At 35.0% G+C, this 21,770-nt stretch overlaps 2 protein-coding genes and 1 pseudogene across 4 annotated transcripts; 2 read left to right on the top strand and 1 right to left on the bottom strand.

The window, feature by feature from the left end:
• Window positions 1-211: 211 nt before the first annotated feature.
• Window positions 212-3,270, bottom strand: LOC122147524 (annotated as a pseudogene).
• Window positions 3,271-5,275: 2,005 nt separating this feature from the next.
• LOC109057444 (ankyrin repeat and SOCS box protein 5-like) lies at window positions 5,276-12,452 on the top strand. 3 transcript variants are annotated; one of them, XM_042770181.1, is made up of 8 exons: window positions 5,670-6,419; window positions 6,633-6,708; window positions 7,500-7,579; window positions 7,829-7,936; window positions 10,644-10,797; window positions 10,923-11,057; window positions 11,804-11,995; window positions 12,099-12,452. In XM_042770181.1, exons 2-8 carry the CDS (start codon window positions 6,639-6,641, stop codon window positions 12,224-12,226), a joined length of 867 nt encoding a protein of 288 aa, XP_042626115.1. In that variant the 5' UTR covers window positions 5,670-6,419; window positions 6,633-6,638; the 3' UTR covers window positions 12,227-12,452. The 3 variants fall into 3 exon arrangements, with proteins under 3 accessions (XP_042626113.1, XP_042626115.1, XP_042626114.1); XM_042770179.1 differs by lacking the exons at window positions 5,670-6,419; window positions 6,633-6,708 and adding an exon at window positions 5,276-5,554; XM_042770180.1 differs by having other exon boundaries at window positions 5,671-6,708.
• A 142-nt stretch (window positions 12,453-12,594) lies between these two features.
• Window positions 12,595-15,266, top strand: LOC109057390 (spermatogenesis-associated protein 4-like). The gene is made up of 6 exons (XM_042770182.1): window positions 12,595-12,881; window positions 13,293-13,422; window positions 13,615-13,733; window positions 14,098-14,318; window positions 14,432-14,584; window positions 15,089-15,266. Exons 1-5 carry the CDS (start codon window positions 12,781-12,783, stop codon window positions 14,542-14,544), a joined length of 684 nt encoding a protein of 227 aa, XP_042626116.1. The 5' UTR covers window positions 12,595-12,780; the 3' UTR covers window positions 14,545-14,584; window positions 15,089-15,266.
• Window positions 15,267-21,770: the final 6,504 nt, after the last annotated feature.

The following is a 21,770-nucleotide window of genomic DNA, read 5'->3' on the forward strand; positions in this document are numbered from 1 at the left end:
GTCTAGGATGTTTATAACTTGCAGTGGTACATGTTTCCACTGAAACCAAAGGGAAAGACAGAAATTGGAAATGCTTAATTTATAAAACAAACCCAAAAAAATTTAAAGATTTACTATGATAAATCACATACTTATGTTTTAATCATCTCAACATTAAAAAGCAAGCATTGCTTCAAAAGCATTTAAAGGTTGTCATGTCCAACTCTTGGTTTCAGCAGCCAGGCAGAATTGAGATGCCAGGGCCGTTCTCAGCCCACTGGAAGAAATTACATTGCTTGCCCATTTTATTTGGGCATGTATAGAAGTTGTGGCCATTTTTTGGTCCCAGTTTTAGAACAGTCTTCATAAGAGTCCGTTTGCCATGATGACACATGGGAAAATGCAGGTCTGCCCACCGTTGCAAGTATATAGGAGTACAAACTACTAATTATAGTTTATGTTTCAAACTTTCAATTTATTTCTAATTGATTTAAAAATAAAAATGTATTTATTTTACATAGGTTCATTCTTTCTTACCTCAAATAAGTTACATTGAGTCTCCCGGGGCAGAGAGCAGGTGTAGAACTGCCTGCCTTTGTTTTCTCCTTCCTTAGTGACCACTCTCAGGGTGCATGGTCGGTGATGACTTTTGCAGCAGGGGGTTGGGGGTAGGGATGTGTCATTACTCTGTGTGCCCCTACTTAGTTGTGGTGAGATACATTAAGATTCTGTTATTCAAAATCAGCTTTATTTATTTTACATTTTGCATCCAACTTCATTCAAAGTAATTATTCAACTAAAAAATGTCAATTTATTTTTAATGACTTTTCCCCCCATCTGCTGAACATAAAATATATTCTAAATATTTTTTTTAATAATACAACATTAAAAAGCCATGAACCATATTGATGTTCAATGTATGGAAAAAACACAAAAAAAGCCTTAGGTGTCCTGTAGAATTAAATTACTGGTATTCTTCGGTTACAAAAAATATTAATGAATAAAAACATTAGTATTTCACTAATACATCTCATAGGTGAAGCACTAACTGTACTCGCTCACCTTGAGGATCCAATGTGCTACATGCTTCCTCCAGAAAGTGCTCCATTCATGGTTTTCATTCTCTTGTTAGGCTGACTGTGGTCTGCTGGAGATTCTCTCTTATAGGGCTCATTGCCTTTGAATTGCATCCCACTCACGCCATTACTGGGACTCTTCCACTGCCATGTGCTGCGTGTGCTCTGACCACTCATTGTCTCCAGTGTGTGTGCCTGGTTAATGGCGGGACTTGAAGCAGAGTCAGGTTTTGCACTGAGGTTGGTTAGGACTAGAGTGGTGGTCCCAAATGCAGTCTTGCGATTCATCTTTATTTCCTGCAGGGGTTTGCTAAAACTGTTGCGGGGTAGCGGATCAGGTCCCGACTCAAAGGTGAATGTTCCAGCTTTGTGGGCTCTTTAGGTTCACAAGATGTGAACTTGTTCTCTTGTCAAATGATTGACCTTTAAAAGCACAGAAGAATTATTTGAAAAATAACACTCTAAAAATATTTTAAACAAGGCTTAAAACATCCATTCAACTGTACCATGTGACAGAGATATTGACTTTTTTGTGTTGGTACTGCACACAGCAAATTGTACCTTGACAGCCGGGTTAAGGCCGCTGCTTCGTTTTTAATTATGTTTCCTACACCAGGTAAGACAGTCTGATCCAACAGAACATCACACAGTATTCTCTCACTCTCCCTCTTTACAGCTTCCACCGCCTCAGAGAAACTAAACTTGGTCAAACAGATATCGAGAGCCTCCATGGCTCTTACTCTCTGCTCACAGTCCTCTGAGAGTCTAGGGGAAGCAAACAGAATTATTATTCCCTGAGGAGTCAGAATCTTTAAAGGCTCAATGTAAAAACGAAAAGAGTCAGGCTGTCTGGATCATGCTGAGTTATGATAGCCAGGAATTTAATCCAGCATAGCGAGTGTTTCTGCGACAGGGAAGTTGCCTACTTAAGACCTGCACTTGATGAGCTGATGTACATCTTTGAAAGAATTTTGATGAAGATGCAATCTAATCCAGGATTAAATGTAATAATTATCCTATGTGTGTGTGTGTGTGTGTGTGTGTGTGTGTGTGTGTGTGTGTGTGTGTGTGTGTGTGTGTGTGTGTGTGTGTGTGTGAGTGAGTGAGTGCACATGTTCTGAAATTTTTGTAAATAATATGTAAATATTTTACATTTGCAACCTTACAAATCTTAATGACATCAACAACATTAACATTAACTCTTTCCCCACCATTGATGAGTTATCTCGTCTTTTAGAAGACAAGGCTTCCCTGCCAAAGACGAGTTTTAACGACGTTTCGTGTTTTCACTGTTATACACTAGGGGGGGCTATTACACATCTTCTGATTGAGTACAAAACCTGAACAAAAACACACGTGAACAGGACGGAGAAACGAGCGATCTCTTATGTAAACAGATGCATATTAAAAATAATGAGATTATCAGCAATATACAGCATATAAATGAAAACTGCATAATGTTATGGAGTAAAATGCTGATCCAGGAAGTGGTACAGTATATGTCTTTGCAAGCTTTGGAGGTGTTGATGGAAGCGATTTACTTGATTTATGCTTTGATAATCATACTGAATATTATCCAGATGTAGTTTTTGATAAAAAATGTGATTTTCTCCCATTTTTGCTCAAAACTATACATTTTTATGAAACCTACCTATATTCAAGTATTGATAAAAAAAAAGAATGCTTTAAGCTAGAATAATTTTTTTTTATTTTTTTTTTAAGTAGAGGCTCTGATCTTTATTTTTGTGTATTGCATATTCAAATATTCATACAGCAAAATATACTGGAGGCCATAAAATTTTAGTGAAAATCATCAAAAATGCTGGTGGGGTTTTGACTTTATTCCTATACTGTCAGTTGCCCTTTAAGATATCCAAAAATACAGTCATTACAGTCAGCAACGTAATGTAATCATAAATCAGAATATAATTTCATGACTTCAGTGCTTTTCATATCTAAACAGGGCTCTTGGAAGCGAGCCAGAAAATTTCAATTTGCCTTCATGGGGAAAGAAACTAACATTTGGTGTTCATCTTCTAATAAATCACTACATAAAATGATCATTAAAAACAGAAAGCAGATATTGCATTTATTAATCTACCCTTATATAATTGATTTGTTTTTTGTTTTTCCCAACAAACCTGAGAGCTCTGTAGCCAAAATACATTAAGAGCTCTTTCCCCAGTGTCTCCACTCCTGTAAACGCACAGCCCATCCTGGTCCTGACATCTGACTGGAAAAAAAAAATCTAACATTTAAAAATTTGTATATATGTCATTTACGCAGGACTGCTATATGGTCAGGTGAATTGTCTGTCTGTACAAATCTAATGAAATTTTAAGAAGACCGCTAATGTTGTAGCCCTGTGGTTGTAGTCTACACATATGGAGCAGAAAGACCCGCCAGATGATTCAAATCACTGCTCATGCGTCGATGCGTAGGAACACGGAAATCGTCACTGCCTAAACAGTTGCTAAAAAATGTCTGTATAGCTACTGAAAGTGAAAGTCGTGACATTTGTCAAGTATGGTGACCCATACTCGAAATTGGTGCTCTGCATTTAACCCATCCAAGTGGACATACACAGCAGTGAGAAGTGAACACACCGTGAACACACACCCGGAGCAGTGGGCAGCTATATATCCAGCGCCCGGGGAGCAACTGGGGGTTCAGTGCCTTGCTCAAGGGCACTTCAGTCATGGGGTATTGAGGGTGGAAGAGAGCGCTGTTCATTCACTCCCTCCCACTTACAACTCCTGCCAGCACCGAGACTCAAACCTGCGACCTTCTGGTTACAAGTCCAAATCTCTAACCATTAGGCCACAGCTGCATATAGATATAACAGTACCTTCAAAAAAAAAAAAAAAAAAAAAACTTGCCCAGAATGTAAGTTATCTGTCTAGTTTATTTTATCAATTTATTCAAAAACCTTTTTTTTTTTTTTTTTTTTTTTTATTGTGATTTTATAATTTAAGTACATTCGTGTGAATATATTTCTTATGGCAATATTGGGCATATGATCCCATTCAATAACGACTTTTAGCCTATTTTCCCTGAATAAACTGGTTGACTAAAATATTTCTTGTATTTTGGGTAATGTTTATATAGTTAAGTTACACAGGCGAGGCCTACGCTTAGAACCTTTCTCATCATATCTTTAATAAATATGCTCAGATAAGTGTAGATAGTATTACTTTACTTCTTCACTTGCTGCATCATTTCAGCCAGTACAACTTTTTCAGTTCAGTATTTTGTATTTTACTGAATTCATCTCAGACTGGTTACTGGCTATCTGTGTGCAGGTGAAAGCCCCCTTTACTGACCCCAGTGAGAAGGTCCATCAAAGTTCTGGACAATGTTGCGGGTGGTCCTCCCTGACGATGGCCCTGGCACAGGTATAAAGCACACCAGATCTGTGGCCATGCAAAGTCATTATCCTGTTACACAACAGTTAAGAAGACCCAGTCATATTGTAGTCTAAATTAACCAAAACAAATTTATTTTTATATTTTTCACTGAATGTAGGGATTTATGTTAATTTTAATATACACTACCATTCAAAAGTTATTTTGAACAGAAATTATTTTATTCAGCAGGGATGCATTAAATTGTTTAGAAGTGACAGTGAAGACATTTATAATGGTACAAAATATTTATGTTTCAAATGCTGTTCTAAGTAAAAAAAAAAAAAAAAAAAAAAAAATATATATATATATATATATATATATATATATATATATATATATATATATATATAAAGAAACAACTGGAGTAATGGCTGCTGAAAATTCAGCATTGCCATCACAATACAATTTTTACATTTATTAAATTAGAAAAGTTATTTTAAATTGCAATAATATTTAACAAGCTTGGCCTACTGTTTTTACTGTATTTTTGATCAAATAAATGCAGACTTGGTGAGCATAAGACACGTCTTTAAAAAAACATAAATACACATGTATATTAAATGTATATTAAATTATATTAAAGTGTGGTCATTTGCATTATTTTTTATTTACACTAGTAATACTGCATGGACTATGCTTTAGTGGAGACTGACAGATGTGGTCACTGATTGCTTGGATAAGAGCTGTCTTTATCATTCCTAGGAAACAAAATACAACATACAGGTGTAAAACCTCACAGAATTTTAATTTTGGCCAAACATTTCCTTTAAAACAAATGATATCCAACTGCAGCTTGAGCTGCAGTAAGGACCCAAGTGCATGGGGGGTGCTGTTGGGGTGGTGTATAGCAGTGCACTCTGCTTATCCTGCCACAAAACATTCTTAACACAGCCATGACAGAGACCACTGAGGTATACAGGCCATTCACAGCACAGCTGTCCAATGTTTACCTCACCATCCTGGCCCTCTTCTGCTTCAAACTTTTTGTTAGAATTACCCTTAATCTACTCACGCACTTCTACATCATCAAAGGCAACCGCAAGGAGGCTGCCCGGATTTCAGCTGAGTTCTATGATAATGGTCAAGGGCATGGTAAGTAGAGCACGCACTTACATCACTGCTCACCACTTGGACGGCAGGAGTGTGGATTTAATTTCCTATTGCCAGCGTTTCGCCCTTTATGATGGCCCATTTGCATGGATATATATGGAATATTACTATTGCACAATGGTTTTCCTGCAGCTTTATTTATAATAGCTGTCATTGCATGTGATTATGGCCACAACAGGGAGTTCAGTTTTACATTACAGTGTTTTAGATATGCTTTTCAAACTCTATACAATTCAGGAAGTGTCATATCTACATTCCAAAGCACATTCTAAAGATTCATATTTGTGTGCTTTACATCAGGCTACTTACGATCACATGACCACAGATCCTAAACATCAAGCACATGGAAGTTCACTTAGTGCGCTTGCGAAGCAAAGCCCAGGAATGGCTGCCAGGCTGCTGTTTACAGTGTTGTATTAATAGAATTGAGGCCATGCACCCCCCTCCCCATTGACTATACAAGAAACTCAGTCATCTTCAGTCTATCAAGCACATGTGCAGCCAGACGCTTGTCTGCTGGATTTTGAGCAGTGCAGTCAGGCCGTATAAACAGCAGTCAGGGCTTTTGGTGTAAACAAGTTGTCTCGCAGAGCATCTCAGAAAACAGCTTCTCCAAGTTTAAGATCAGGCAGAGAGGAACAGAGACGGGCGATAGTCACAGGGGATTGCCATAGTCTGGCATTTACTAAGCAACTTAAGTAGGGCAACGTAGATAAAAACACCAGACAGCTTCAGTGACTCTTTTAAATCATTTTTTGAAGAAAATGATATGAGGAGGAAACATTTTCCTGAAGGGACACAAGCTCTGTCAAAGTGGAAGTCTTGCTGAGCTGGTTAACCAGTCAAGGTTGGTGCTTTGATATGTTTTGTGTATACGTGGACTGACTTAGAATACCCTGAGTGCAAAAGTGAACTGTGTTCTTGAATTAATTGTTCTTGAATGTGAGGCTAAGAAGGAAATTCGAAAGATACAGATTTGTGGGCGGTTCAAACAGTGACAACAGAGAGCTGGTCCTATTTATGTTTTGAACTTGAATGATTATATTATACTATATTTGAGTGAGTGATGAAGGGAGGTGACGATGATGATGATGACGTGTGGAATGCATCAGCAGTTATTCTGGATATTGACTCAGGTGTGTATACTGGATTAGCAGCTTTTGTGATGGTACTATGTATGCAGTGAAAATCTGGGACACAAATCCCATTTACATCTAAAAAATAAACAAAGTTATTGGACTTGGATTTTTTTTTTTAAACAAACAAACATAACGAGAAACAATTAATAGGAAAATACTAAATATTTAATATTATTTTATGATAATATAATTTTGAAAGATGAAATTAGAAAAATCTGAATTAAATTAGAAAATTAAATTAATGCAAAATAGAATGACACGTGTTTGCAAAATTTCTTATAACAGCTAAATTACAACTAACTATAACTGAATATATATATATATATATATATATATCTATATATATATATATATATATATATATATATATATATATATATATATGCCAAACAGGAAATTTAAGAATTGCAATATATGAATACCATCTTATACATATGCATACATACATACATACATACATACATGCATACAACCTAAGTATAGTGTAAATCTTTCTATTTTACATTTTTCTAATTTATTAGAAAATATATAATGTTTTAAATGTTTGTTGAATTGTTTTAATAATAATGTTATACATTGAAATATATTTCATCTATTCCATATATAATAAAACATTTCTATAGAATTCATAATGGAATAGATAAAATATATTTCAATGTATTAGAAAGATTAAAATAGAAAGATTTACACTATACTTAGGTTGTATGCATTTATGTATAAGATGGTATTCATATTTTACAATTCCTAAATGTCCTGTTTGGCAAATCAGTGTTTTTATTCTTCTCCAGGGTCTTGGGCCGACCGCTCTGCTCTTCATGATGCTGCCAGCCAAGGACGATTGCTGGCTCTCAAGACCCTCATTGCACAGGTAATTTCTCATTTAAATGACCTTAAATTGAACTGTAAGATAAGAAATACATATTTGTATAAATATTTGTAGTATTTATATATTGTAGTCACATGCACTCTACTGGATAAGTAATGTAATACACATTTGGTGTAGAGGTGAACACTGTAATCCATCATACACCCTACTGAAGGGCATTGCTGCCACCATCTGGAAAAAAAAATCCTGCACATTCTAATGCAATATTAATTTCTCTTAATCTGTCCTCAGGGCCACAGCGTGAATGTGCTGACAATAGACCACATTAGCCCTCTTCATGAGGCGTGCATAGGGAGCCATGTTGCCTGTGCCAGAGCCCTGATAGATGCTGGAGCCAACGTTAGTCTCTGCAGGGCTGATTGGTAACACTTTCATTTCACAGGTCTTGATAAGCAGCCTATGCTGGGTTGAGCATTTTTGTTAGACAATGGAAGATTTTTACTATATTACACTAAAATATGATGATGATGATTATATATATCTATTGAATTATTAATTCTAGAAATTATATATATATATATATATACACACACACACAGGTGCACCTCAATAAATTAGAATGTTGTAAAAAAGTTGTGAAACTCGTGTATTATATAAATTCAGTGCACACAGACTGAAGTAATTTAAGTCTTTGGTTCTTTTAATTGTGATGATTTTGGTTCACATTTAACAAAAACCCACCAATTCACTATCTCAACAAATTAGAATATGGTGACATGCCAATCAGCTAATCAATTCAAACCACCTGCAAAGGTTCCCTGAGCCTTAAAAAAGGTCTCTCAGTTTGGTTCACTAGGCTACACAATCATGGGGAAGACTGCTGATCTGACAGTTTTCCAGAAGACAATCATTGACATCCTTCACAAGGAGGGTAAGCCACAAACATTCATTGCCAAAGAAGCTGGCTGTTCACAGAGTGCTGTATCCAAGCATGTTAACAGAAAGTTGAGTTGAAGGAAAAAGTGTGGAAGATAAAGATGCACATCCAACCGAGAGAACCGCAGCCTTATGAGGATTGTCAAGCAAAATCGATTCAAGAATTTGAGTGTACTTCACAAGGAATGGACTGAGGCTGGGGTCAAGGCATCAAGAGCCACCACACACAGACGTGTCAAGGAATTTGACTACAGTTGTCGTATTCCTCTTGTTAAGCCACTCCTGAACCACAGACGTAGTCAGGGGTGTCTTACCTGGGCTAAGGAGAAGAAGAACTGGACTGTTGCCCAGTGGTCCAAAGTCCTCTTTTCAGATGAGAGCAAGTTTTGTATTTCATTTGGAAACCAAGGTCCTAGAGTCTGGAGGAAGGGTGGAGAAGCTCATAGCCCAAGTTGCTTGAAGTCCAGTGTTAAGTTTCCACAGTCTGTGATGATTTGGGGTGCAATGTCATCTGCTGGTGTTGGTCCATTGTGTTTTTTGAAAACCAAAGTCACTGCACCCGTTTACCAAGATATTTTGGAGCACTTCATGGCATGCCTCCTTCTGCTGACCAGCTTTTTGAAGATGCTGATTTAATTTTCCAGCAGGATTTGGCACCTGCCCACACTGCCAAAAGCACCAAAAGTTGGTTAAATGACCATGTTGTTGGTGTGCTTGACTGGCCAGCATACTCACCAGACCTGAACCCCATAGAGAATCTACTGGGTATTGTCAAGAGGAAAATGAGAATCAAGAGACCAAAAAATGCAGATGAGCTGAAGGCCACTGTCAAAGAAACCTGGGCTTCCATTCCACCTCAGCAGTGCCACAAACTGATCACCTCCATGCCACACCGAATTGAGGCAGTAATTAAAGCAAAAGGAGCATCTACCAAGTATTGAGAACATGTACAGTAAATGAACATACTTTCCAGAAGGCCAACAATTCACTAAAAATGTATTTTTTTTATTTATTTATTTTTTTTGGTCTTATGAAGTATTCTAATTTGTTGAGATAGTGAATTGGTGTTTTTTTTTTTTTTTTTTGTTAAAAAAATCGTTATCTTTTGTCATTATTATATTATATTATAGATGATGATTATTATTATAAATATTCATAATAAATGTCTACTGTATTATTGAGTCTAGAAATATATTTAATATATTTTTTTATTTTATCTATCAATTATTATTTACATTACCAGTTATTAACCCTACACTAAAAAAAAAAAAAAAAAAAAAAACACATTGGTGTAACATTTTAAACAATTTTCACCCAGAAATTGCCAGTAAATTTCACAATTGATTACAAAGAAATGGCAACACATTAAATATGTGAAATTTCTGTTTTTTTTTTTGTTTTTTTTTAAACATACTCAAATTATCTTTGTTTAATTTACAACTTTGGAAATGGTATCTTTATTTTTTATATTTATATAATCATTATATCATTTATTTTGTTATTATTATATTATACTGTATTATATTATTATATTGGTTTATTTTATCTATTCAATTATTAATTCTAGAAAAATGCCATCTTTCTTTTTTATTTTTATATAATCTATATTATTTATTTCGTCATTATTATATTATATTATATTTTTTATTATTATGTTTTTTTGTTATTGAAACTGAAAAAGTGAAAGTGACATACAACCAAGTATGGTGACCCATACTCAGAATCTGTGCTCTGCATTTAACCCATCCAAAGTGCACGCACACAGCAGTGAACACACACACACACACACACACACACACACACACACACACCATGATCACACACCAGGAGCAGTGGGCAGCCATTTATGCTGCGGCGCCCGGGGAGCAGTTGGGGGTTCGGTGCCTTGCTCAAGGGCACCTCAGTCATGGTATTGCCGGCCCGAGACTCGAACCCACAACCTTAGGGTTAGGAGTCAAACTCTCTAACCACTAGGCCACAACTTCCCACAACTCATATTCGAATATATGAGTTACAGCAAACCCTTATAATTTGGTAAACACTTAAGCCATAAAACAGGGGATAACACATTCAGCATTTTGTAAAGATTTGTGTTCAGCTGTTGCATTTTTCATAACATTTCTTGAAACATGCTGTTCTTTTGCCTTGTATTCTATTTCTGTGTGTTCAGGTTAATGTGACAACTATAGATGGAGTGACTCCATTGTTTAATTCCTGCTCAGCCGGCAGTTTGGAATGTCTAGAGCTGCTCTTGCAGAGTGATGCCAGACCACAGGCCCTGGCTATATGCCAGCCTTCACCCATCCATGAGGCAGTCAGCAGGGGTGGGTAAAAGACTGGCACTAAAGTACCATAGTCCTACACAAATCAAAATTAGTCCTACTTTGCTGACTTGCTAATAGACTCTCTAAGTTTTTAATATGACATGCCTTTATGGTGTCGTTTAAAGGCCACAGTAAGTGTGTGGATGCACTGATTGCGTGGGCTGTTGATGTGGACTATGAAATCCCTCACATGGGCACTCCTCTCTACAGTGCTTGTCGATGTAAGGAGTTCTTTTGTGCCCGCAAGCTGCTTGATGGAGGTAAACAAGTCGAAATTCACACCACTATCTAACTTTAATTTTTCAGCTTCAGCAGAGGGTCAGTTTGGCACAACCAGCCTGTATTACAGTTAAGTTTAACAAGCCTAAAGTACATAAAAAGCAGATTCATTTGGAGATGGACAATGCTGAAAGTAACAATAAGGGGGAGTTCAGTAAGTGTTGATCTCTGACAGACATAAAAAGATTCGACTCAAATGAGAATCGACTTTTTATCTCATCACAATGCAAATTCATGTTCTCAACTCGGGTTCAATCAATCAAATTTATTTCAACCAAACTCACCTTTCAGCAAATCCAATGCAATTCAAAGCAACATAAATCAGCAACTGACACAAAATACAAGTTATGAAAAGAAAATAGTTTCTAATAAAACAGTAAAATGTTAGAATGGAATAAAAAAATAAATACTGATCAAACAAAATACAATAGAAATAAATGAAAATGATGTTAATAAATAAAATAAACATTAATATTAGAATTATAGAACTGTAAAACACCGCATAAAAGCCTACACAAAGTGTGTTTTTAATATACATTTAAAAAACAGGTATCGTAATATGATTTGTTGTACCATGGCACCATATCGGTTATTACATTTCTAACAATTTATTGTTTTAACTGATATATCACCCACTCTTACAGGTAGGCAACACTTAAAGTTGTGCTTATTATTCGGAAAATAACCTATGCTGTGTTATTATGTTACTGAATTTTCCCCATCACAGGTGCAAATGTGCAGAGAGGTGCAAATTTGGAGACTCCTCTTCATGCAGCAGCCCAGAAAGACTGTATAAGCATAGTGAAGCTCCTGCTGGAATTTGGGGCAGACGTAAATGCACGCAACCTGGAGTATAAGCGTCCCGTAGAGGTTGCTCCTCCAGGGAGCCTTACAGAGGGATTCCTATTGATTTATGAAGGTGGGTTACATGTGCAGCAGCATGATAGGCTCAAAAGTCCCTGATATTTTGACTTTTACATGTTTTACTGCATCAGCCTTTATCAGTTTTGTTCCTTTCACAGCGACACCCCGTTCTCTGCGTCAGCTGTGCCGTCACCGAATCAGGGAGAGTTTGGGACGTTCCCGACTACATCTTCTATCACATTTGCCCCTCCCCAAAGCTATGAAGAACTTTTTACAATATAGATAGAACTAACATCATTATGTTTGCTGGCAGGCCATCTTAGTATTATTGTATAGTTTGACTTAGTATAACTAATAATTTTAAATAATAAAATCAGTTTTATCTTTATCCATTTAATAATAATTGTCTCCCATTTCTGTGGCCTGATTTACCATTGGCCAGTGATGTCCTTGGTGTATAAATAAACTTGTATCTTGATTATCTTTAATAAATAAAATATACTTCAGCAATATTTCAGACTTAAAACTAATTCCAGTGACTCGTTGTCCCTTTAAAGGGATAGTTCACACACAAATTAAAATTCTCTCATGATTTCCTCAACCTCAAGATGAATGTTTGTAACCAGTTGAAAATAGTTGACGGTAGCCATTGACTTCCATAGTAAGGGGAAAAAATCATCCAGATCAATGATCTGCCAGCAGGGGGCAGGACGTCAACTCCAGCGCGTGTCGTCGAGCTTGTTACCATGCGACTGTAAACACCGAACCGAAGGGGGTTTGTCCTCTTGATCAAACAAACGTGAGGCTGCTCCTCGTTTTTGTCGTCATCTATAGTTAGAAATGGCGTATACACAGTCCCCTAAGAAGTCTGGTCTACCACGAGAGGTTTTGAAATGGCTGCAAAGTCTTGAATTATCGTTTTTCCCCAAAAACGTGCGCAGGTGAGTAAAGTTAGAGAAGATAACAGCATTTCTGAAGATAAACCATTTGTAGGGGATCGTAATACATTTGCACCTGTTTAAAAGTGCTATATATAGCTAGTTAGTTTAGTTAATCAAGTACAATAACAATAAATATTAATTTACAGTTTCCTAATATTTCGCTATTTAGTCAGCATCCGGCGATTGTATTCATTTTGAATAAAATGTTAATATTGATCCTCGAGTTTCAAATATATATATATATATATATATATATATATATATATATATATATATATATATATATATACGTTATATGTATATATATATATATATATATATATATATGAACCAAAAATAAATCAAATTTTAAGCATTACTATTAAATATAAAACGTGCTTACACGTGCCTTGCTGTCTTTTTTGACTAAAGAGACTTTTCCAATGGGTACATAGTGGCGGAAATATTTTCCTGGTACTTCCCAAGGGATTTTCATATGCACTCCTATGATAATGGAGCTTCATTGGCTGCCAAACAATCCAACTGGTCCCAGATTGAGAGAGTGAGTTTGATACCCTGCAGAAATAATAAAAGTGACATGAAATTATAATTTGGTTTCTTGATATGTTTATTGTGCCTATTTTTCTTTTCTTCTTCTTCTTCTTCTTCTTCTTCTTCTTCTTAAACTATGCCAATTAAATAAAGATCTAGCTGTTTAATAAAGATCTCTGTAATACACCTTTGGTTGTTTAAGTTTTTTGTGAAGCAAAACATCAGTCTGTTGAAAGAGGTCATCGATGGCACAATCCACTGTAAACCTGGAGCTGCAGAGCTTCTTGTGCAAGAGATTTACACCATCCTGACCAACAGAAGGTGAGCTTTCATATTTACTTTATGCATTTTAAATTCCCATCAAATTATGTAAATCAAACATTAACCAATTGAGGCATTGTTTTCGAATACTTACATTTTGTTTTTCCTCCATTCTTGTATATAAAGCCCACTTTTCATGATACAGCTAATTTCCAAAAGATAAAATTATGTTCAAATGAAAGAGAGGATACGTTTTGCAGGATATGTACTTCCCATTCACCTGCAATGTACATGCTTTGTAATATAAATATACAGACTGGCTTGCAGCCATGATTTCATAATGAGCCACATATGCTTAACTCAAAGGTTAAGGGCTAATTAATTAAACTTTGTCTTCATTTGTCATGTTTTATGCTTCTTGTAGAATCCAGACCATCCAGAGGGTGGAGCAAGACTTCACAGATAAGGCTTATCAAGACCAGTTGCCCATGGTGGCTCGAGCCACAGCCTCAGTGGCCATAAAGAGCAACTTGAGTCTCAGTGAGGTTATAGCTGAACCCAACATCATCGCCAACCAGCACAAGGTCCTCGCGATCATACACAGGCACATAGAACAGAGAAAAGAGGAGAGAATACAAGACCCAAGTGAGTAACACACCATGAGTCCTTTCTGTTTGCCTTGAGATCTGTATGTCTTGGGGAAGGATGTTTTACTGCATTTTTCATTTTTTGAGTATTTTTCCTTGACTTCTTCGTAGAACGATTCAATGTTAAGGCCACTCTTGGAGAACAGGCTGTCAGATTGCCTCCGCTGTTAGCCCACCAGAGCGAGCCAAACCTGCAGATGAACACCAGTCAAGCAGCTTGTTAAGTTCTTGGCTCTACCTTCCCAAAAAGAGGACGAGACATATGTAAGCTAACAGTCTACATACTTAATTAGGATAATAAGACTGGAATACACTACACAACTTTTAAAACATTAGGCATCATATTGCAGACTGAGGATTCCAAACTACTAGACTTTCAAGTAGTTCTTATTACAAGAAACTCAGACAGAAACATGTGCCCTGTTGCTAGGAGACGTGACAAATAAAAGCAAAAGTGTTTTAAAATTGTCTCTAAATATCAAACATGTTCAATATCCTCAAACTAGATGATATCATAGTAAATTAAAATAAATTAAAGCTAAATAAGTAAGTAAATAAATAAATAAATGAAAAGCACATACAAAATGCTCTTAATTAAACTATAATTAAAATAAAAACATTAAAAATTAGCTCAGTGAAAATATTAATAAATACTATAATTCTACATAATTAGTGCTAAAATAACACTGTTGGCCAGCACTATTCAGAAGTGTATATTATTAATGTTTAACTGTATTGTATTTAGGGAATGTTTGTTTTTATGTGCAGGTTCAGTGGCATGTGGCATCAGAGGCAAACGCACTGTGGATATTGGAGGCAAATAATGAGACTGTTTAAGGTAGATGTCTAACAAAGGTCTTCAAAGCACATTTCAAAATGCGGCCCTAGAAATTTGAGCAGAAGATTCATTTGCATAATAAATAAAAAAAAGAATCTAACAAGCATACACATTAGTGTGCAGGCTGCTTTTGTTGTCCATGTTTGAAAAGAACACATACAGTATTTGTTTTAAAAAAGAAGTTTATTAGCTTCTAAAGGCTTGTTGTTCAGATTGCAATTGGATTTGAATTCTCTACATTGGAACAGCTTCAATAAAATGCATATTCCAAGTTCCTTTGTGATATTCAGATCACAAATTCAAAGTGTAAACAATTAATATTGTTCAGAAGAACTGCTTCTTATAGTTCAAGCAAAAATTATATTACATTCAAATATCATCACACATTTGGTAGGAACTGTGGATGAAAGCAGAATTAAAATCATCACACATTTGGTAGGAACTGTGGATATATATATATATATATATATATATATATACAAAAAAAAGTATTTTTTTTAGAAACTAGTAACTTTTAATTCTGCTTTCATCCACAGTTGAAAGCAGAATTAAAATGTTGTGATATATATATATATAATATAATATATATACTATATATATATTATATATATATACCATCCACAGTTCCTACCAAATGTGTGATGATATTTGAATCAGTTTCTAAAAAAAATTACTTTTTCTCCTCCTTATGATGTTTCTGTGGCTTTTTATAGTACAGCTTGGGTCTTTTCTTGTTGTATTAAAAGAGCAGTCTGGACATTTTCCTCAAAATCTCCATGAAAAAATAAAAATAAATAAATAAATAAATCATGTATGTTTGGAACGTCATCTAAACATAAATTCAACATTTATCAGTTAAACCCAGTTTATCAGTTAGCTCGTAGGCCTTCTTCAGCCTGTTGTTGCATCTCTGTTATCTCTGTATTGAGATGGCTGTGTTTTCATTGAAAGGCACAACATGTTCTCTTCTCTGCTCCACCTAGGACCCACTGCAAATTAGACATTCATTTAGCAAACCCACTGTGAGACAGGCAGGATTTAGGCAAGTTGCCCAGGTGCTTGTTTACCCTCTCTGCCTCTTTTACTCTGCTTCTCTCTCCCCTTGTGTACACACACAAACACATAGCGTCACACAGTTTCTTTCAGTCTCACACACAGACAAACACTCTCACATGCTCAGTGCCACTGTCAAATATAAAGAGTGTATCTGTTGTGTTACCGTGCATCTTTCAGACTCAATTCATAGCATAAGGTTGCCATGGATATATAAAGCAAGCATAATGCTTTTCATCAATGTGCCCAGAAAATAACTTTTTAGGCCACCTCGTCTCTCTCACACTCCCTCTGTTTTTCTCACCCTCCTCCCTATTACATGCTCATGCTGTTTTCTGTCTGAAATGGACATTTAAAAAACAAAAAAAAAACAAACAAATAGGTTTTGTGCAGAATAAAATGCCATGAGGTGGTATGACCCTGAACGCAGTCATTTAATCATTAGCATAGCTGAAATGTTATTGAAATAAGTGTCTGCTCTTTTGATTTGACAAAATGACAAGCTCTGTCATTTTTACGGTCAACATTAAAGGAAATGAAAGTAGGAAAAATATTAATCTGTTAAATAATTTTTTTTTTTTCTGAAAATCCTCAAAGAGACAGTTCATCCAAATATTCAAAAATTCTTTCATTAAAAGAGTCATTGTTTACTCACCCTCATGTTGTTCCAAACTTGTATGACTTTTTCTGGAACAAAAAAAATATAATCATTTTGTATGAACTATTCCTGTAGGGAAGTAACTCAGAAAATGCCATTGTAACCACTACGTGACCAGCATTTGAAAATGCATTACATCCATATAGTAACTGGCTCTCTTGAATTCTTCATTCAGATTGGTTCATTAACGCAATCAGTGGTCAAATATCTTGTTTTAATAAACTGAATGCTTTCCATGGCAGCATACCAGTGCTACTTTCATATCTCTCATATCACTCTGCTCTCTCTCTTGTCAATGGTGCCTTCATGTGACTCAGTGTGGTGACATTGTTGTAAAAATCACCTTATTGGATTTCTGTATTAATTTTATTGTGAGCCTTTAAAGAATGGCTAGAAGCTCAGGAGCTGCATTTATTTGATTAAAAATACAGTAAAAACTGTCAAAGTATCATTTGTTATTACAATTTATTTTTTCTTTTAAGTGTTTCTATTTGAATATATTTTAAAATGTATTGATGATGTCATTACTCTAGTCTTCAGTGTCGCATAAACCTTCCGAAATCATTTGAACATGCTGAGCAAGAAAAATTTCACATTAGTATTACAGTTGAAAACAGTCGTGCTGCTTAATTTTTTTGTGAAAACATTTTTTCCCCCAGAATTCTCAAAAGAACAGCATTTATTTGAAATATATATATATTTTTTGTAACAATGTAAACTGTCACTTTTGTTCAATTTAATGCAAGTATTACTTCAAAAACAACAACAAGAGATTTAAAATAAAATCTTACTGACCCCAAAGTTTTGAACAGTATATCTTGGATTTCGGATTATTAACATTGTTGCTTGCAGTGTTTTTCTTGTTGGGCTGATTTTTTTCTACATTTTAATGGACTATATTTATTAGCAAAGACTTTAGGCTTATCTACAAGTAAGATAATGTAATAATCTTAAATCTATGTATCTAAATCCATGTCCATAAATTGTTTTATTAGGTAAGTAGCTATTCAAAATTTACAGTAATCCAGTTGTATCATACAATAAATCCCTTCAGGGTGACACAAGACCATGACAGGAAAGTCACTTGAAACCCTGTCAAGTAATTGTCGATTATTCCCTTGAAATTGTAATTGCAATTATTAATTACGATTATCACAATTTACAATGAATTATGTTTATACCATTGTTTGATGCAACTGCATGCCATCATTTTTTTATGAAAATAAACAAGCTAAAAACACTCTAACTGAAAAAACTTTAGTGCTTTCCTATAGTTTTAAGCCTCAAATGTCAAATATACATCGAATTGGTTTCTTCTTTAAATTATATATATAAAAAAAAGTAATATGAATGGTATTATAATGTTATTCTAAAACTAAAAGTAAAACAATGTGGAAACCCTTAAGATAACGTAGAAAAAACAAAACAAAAAAAAAAAAAACGTGCATGCAGAATAACATAAGTGGACTTTGAACCATTAATTGCCGATTTGAATGATTAATTGTGGCATCTATAATTGTAATCGCGATTAGATATTCGATTAATTGTACAGCCCTACTGTAAAGAGTTATATTGTGTTAGCTTGCTTATAAAACATGGTGTTTCATGCTTTGTGCACATTGTGTGCTCATGTATGTGTGCATGCGCTGCCTCCTGGACAGGCGACATCTAAAGTGTGTTTCCATGGTAACAACTCAGCTAGAGCTACAATCGAGCGGGCGATGGTAGCGCTCACTGCAAGCATTTCAGAATACACGCACACTAGCACACATTTTGTGCAATGCTTTCTATTGCCAACAAACTGCATGTAGACGGCTAGATGCCCTTGTAGAGGCTGCTAAGCCATCTGTTGTGTGTTTTTTTCATCTGGGCCTGCAGCGCAAAATAGGGAGGATGCATGTATTTAAGAGTTAGAGGAGGGGTGTTTGGATTCATTTATTTAATCCAGACAGAAACATGATTAGCCAGAAGGGGGATTGGGCGTTAAAGTATCGCTCATTAACTTGGGATTTCCTCTCCAAAATCCACCCCATACTCATTGCCTGTGCATCACACATTAACACATGCACATACGAACAACACATACACTTGGCAGCAAGAGCCAACGTCTCTCTCCCACCACCTTCCCAGAAGAGCAGCATCATCATGGGGGAAGGGTGTGTGTGTGTTTTTGTGTGTGTATAGTCTATGTGATGTGTGGATATCATTTTGGATATTTTTTTTTTTGTGTATGTGAATGTGATTAATTTAATTCGCTATCATTAAATCATATTAAATAATGAATGATATTTATATATAACTTGTAAGTCAATTTGCTGTCATTTAATTCTACCATTAATTTGTATAAATTATTAAACAATTCATACAAATTAATGTTAGAATTAAATGACAGCAGATGTGTTTATTATTGACTTGCAAGTTATAATTATTATTTAGATATAATTGTTTACTGTAAATACATTTAATCGGATATTTTCATGTAACGAAGTATACACAAGTATATATTTAATTTGCTATTATTCAATTATATCTATTACATTATTATTAAGTAATTATGTATAATTGTATAATGTTATCGAATGTGTATATTGTTATTACTGTACAATTATATTATTCAGTTACTATTACTATATTATTTAGTTATTTTTGAAAATATTTAGTTTTGTATATTTAAATACATTTCATCAGATTTTTCATGTAATAATAAATTATATTAATAAAAAATTAGACATTATTAGACAATTTTACAGAGAGATAGATAGATAGATAGATAGATAGATAGATAGATAGATAGATAGATAGATAGATAGATAGATAGATAGTATATCTTGACACTGACAAAAAAGTTTTTAATTTTTCAGACAGCCAATTATGAATGTTTGGTTGCACTTTATTTTAAAGTGTCTTGTTACAGTGTAATTATGCATTTAAGTACTTAGTAATATTAATTAGCAACATGTACTTACTGTAAGGTTAATTTCATGTTTAACAAGGAGAAATAAAGTGTGAAATAAAGTGTTTCTGTCTGTTCTTTTATACTATTGTTCCCCAACCCTGTTCTTGGAGGCACACCAACAGTACAGATTTTTGGACGTCTCTTTGTCTGATTCATCCGTTTGAGGTCTTGGAGTCCATCATCAAGCTCTTGAGTTGAATCAGGTGGGTTTGAGTTTGAAAACATGTACTGTTGGTGTGCCTCCAGGAACAGGGTTGGGAAACACTGTCTTAAACACCCTGTGTGATAGCAGAATACAGAATGCCTTGTGTCCTATTATATTTCCTGTCAAATGTTAGTCTGCATTTGGTGTTTTATGTCTATGCAGTAATGCTGTTCCTGAAATAGAGCCCTATCAGGGAAGGAATGTTAAACATGGCATGGCAGTATATCAACACATCAGACAAATTGTTATTGTCAGAGGACTTGCAGTCGTTTGGGGGGTAGAGTTAGGGGCCGTTCATACAGAATGCGTCCTGTGTGAGTGGCCCCTAACACACTTTCAGTAGCAAGATGCTATTCTTGGATTCTAAATAACAAAGCATGTCGGCCTTCACAATAATTTCATAACTTAAAATTTCTAGTAGAAAGTAAATCTGTCTACATTTTGGCCAGGATATGTTGATGTATTTTTCAAAGTGTCAGCAGATCATAAGCCAGTATTTGAAGTAATGGGGCCAGTAAAAACTTGATAAATATATCCATATTACAGGTATATATCCATAATGATTGCCTGGCATTGCTCTATTAGAATTTATATATCAGATTTTATTTTTAGTCCTCTGATTTGAACACTGATTAAATGGGCATTTCTCATCTCTCAAGACTTCAGTGTAGATGCCAACTGCTATTAATTGTTTAACACATTTGCATGAAAGTATTACTTTACATGTTGAACTTTTAAAAAAATCTTTACAACATTTGTATCATTATAGCTTACAAGATAAACAAATCGTGAAAGTGTTGGTTATAGCATTATATGTAGATCAATTCCCATGCATTGCGATTCTGCACTCTTGTGAATACTTTAACTTGAAGTGATTGACAGCTCCAGCAATTATAACAGGAGTGCTTTCTGTGTAGAATTTGATCAAAATTTAATAACAGATGATTTCCATGCTGCTAAGAGGAAGAGTGAGAAGTTAGCTGTTTAGTCACTGGCTTGATTTACTGACACATAAACAGCAATAAATCATTTTGCGATAAAGAACTCTGTATAGGATTAGAATTAACATCATTACTTACAAGTTGTGGCATTACTGTCAGTCCATCCATATGTTTTTGTAAAAGTCTGTTTGCAAAGCCTGCATCGAACTGCGACTGGTTTACCAAAAAAATTCACAATAAAATAGAAGTAGAAAAAGAGTCATTTTGGCAGCTTGCTTTCAATAAAAGCTGTTTTTGGACTATATGGAAGTTTTGAGCTCTGAAACTTACAGTATGTTTTTATAGTACAGTATGTCTTGTTTGACAAAAACCAGGGAGAATTTGGTTTCTCAATCCATGCCCCTTTAAAAAAGCTGTTTAAATACATTTTCTACTGATTAATATTTCGTACTTTGAGGATTACATGGTGGAGCTTTATAAGCGGGCAATTAGTTGATATGCACACTTATTGTAGTCAAACATACTTGAATAGCATTGAAGAGAACTGTTTTCTTAATTTTGAGTTAAAATATTTATTATTATTATTATTTAATCATAGAAAAATTGGCAGACATGATCACAGACAGCCAATTACCCCAGCCAATTTCCCTTTCAAGGAAAGTCTGTTCACTTAAGCAGCCATATTTGCAATGCCTACGGGCAGCTATTGTAGCTATCCAAGACCAAGTCCTATCTGCTTGATTTAGGAAATACTGAAATGTCAAAAACGGCTTGCCACACTAACATTTAAAGACCATAT

The sequence above is a fragment of the Cyprinus carpio genome, chromosome A14, assembly GCF_018340385.1.
Source record: "Cyprinus carpio isolate SPL01 chromosome A14, ASM1834038v1, whole genome shotgun sequence".
In the NCBI taxonomy this organism is placed as follows: domain Eukaryota; kingdom Metazoa; phylum Chordata; class Actinopteri; order Cypriniformes; family Cyprinidae; genus Cyprinus; species Cyprinus carpio.

Coding starts and splice junctions, on each gene's coding strand:
- LOC109057444 (XM_042770179.1), top strand. CDS start 5,356: ATGACAGAGACCACTGAGGTATACAGGCCATTCACAGCACAGCTGTCC. Junction 7,580..7,828: donor TCAAGACCCTCATTGCACAG/GTAATTTCTCAT, acceptor ATCTGTCCTCAG/GGCCACAGCGTGAATGTGCT. Junction 10,798..10,922: donor CCATGAGGCAGTCAGCAGGG/GTGGGTAAAAGA, acceptor TGTCGTTTAAAG/GCCACAGTAAGTGTGTGGAT.
- LOC109057390 (XM_042770182.1), top strand. CDS start 12,781: ATGGCGTATACACAGTCCCCTAAGAAGTCTGGTCTACCACGAGAGGTT. Junction 12,882..13,292: donor TTCCCCAAAAACGTGCGCAG/GTGAGTAAAGTT, acceptor TTTTGACTAAAG/AGACTTTTCCAATGGGTACA. Junction 13,423..13,614: donor ACTGGTCCCAGATTGAGAGA/GTGAGTTTGATA, acceptor TGGTTGTTTAAG/TTTTTTGTGAAGCAAAACAT.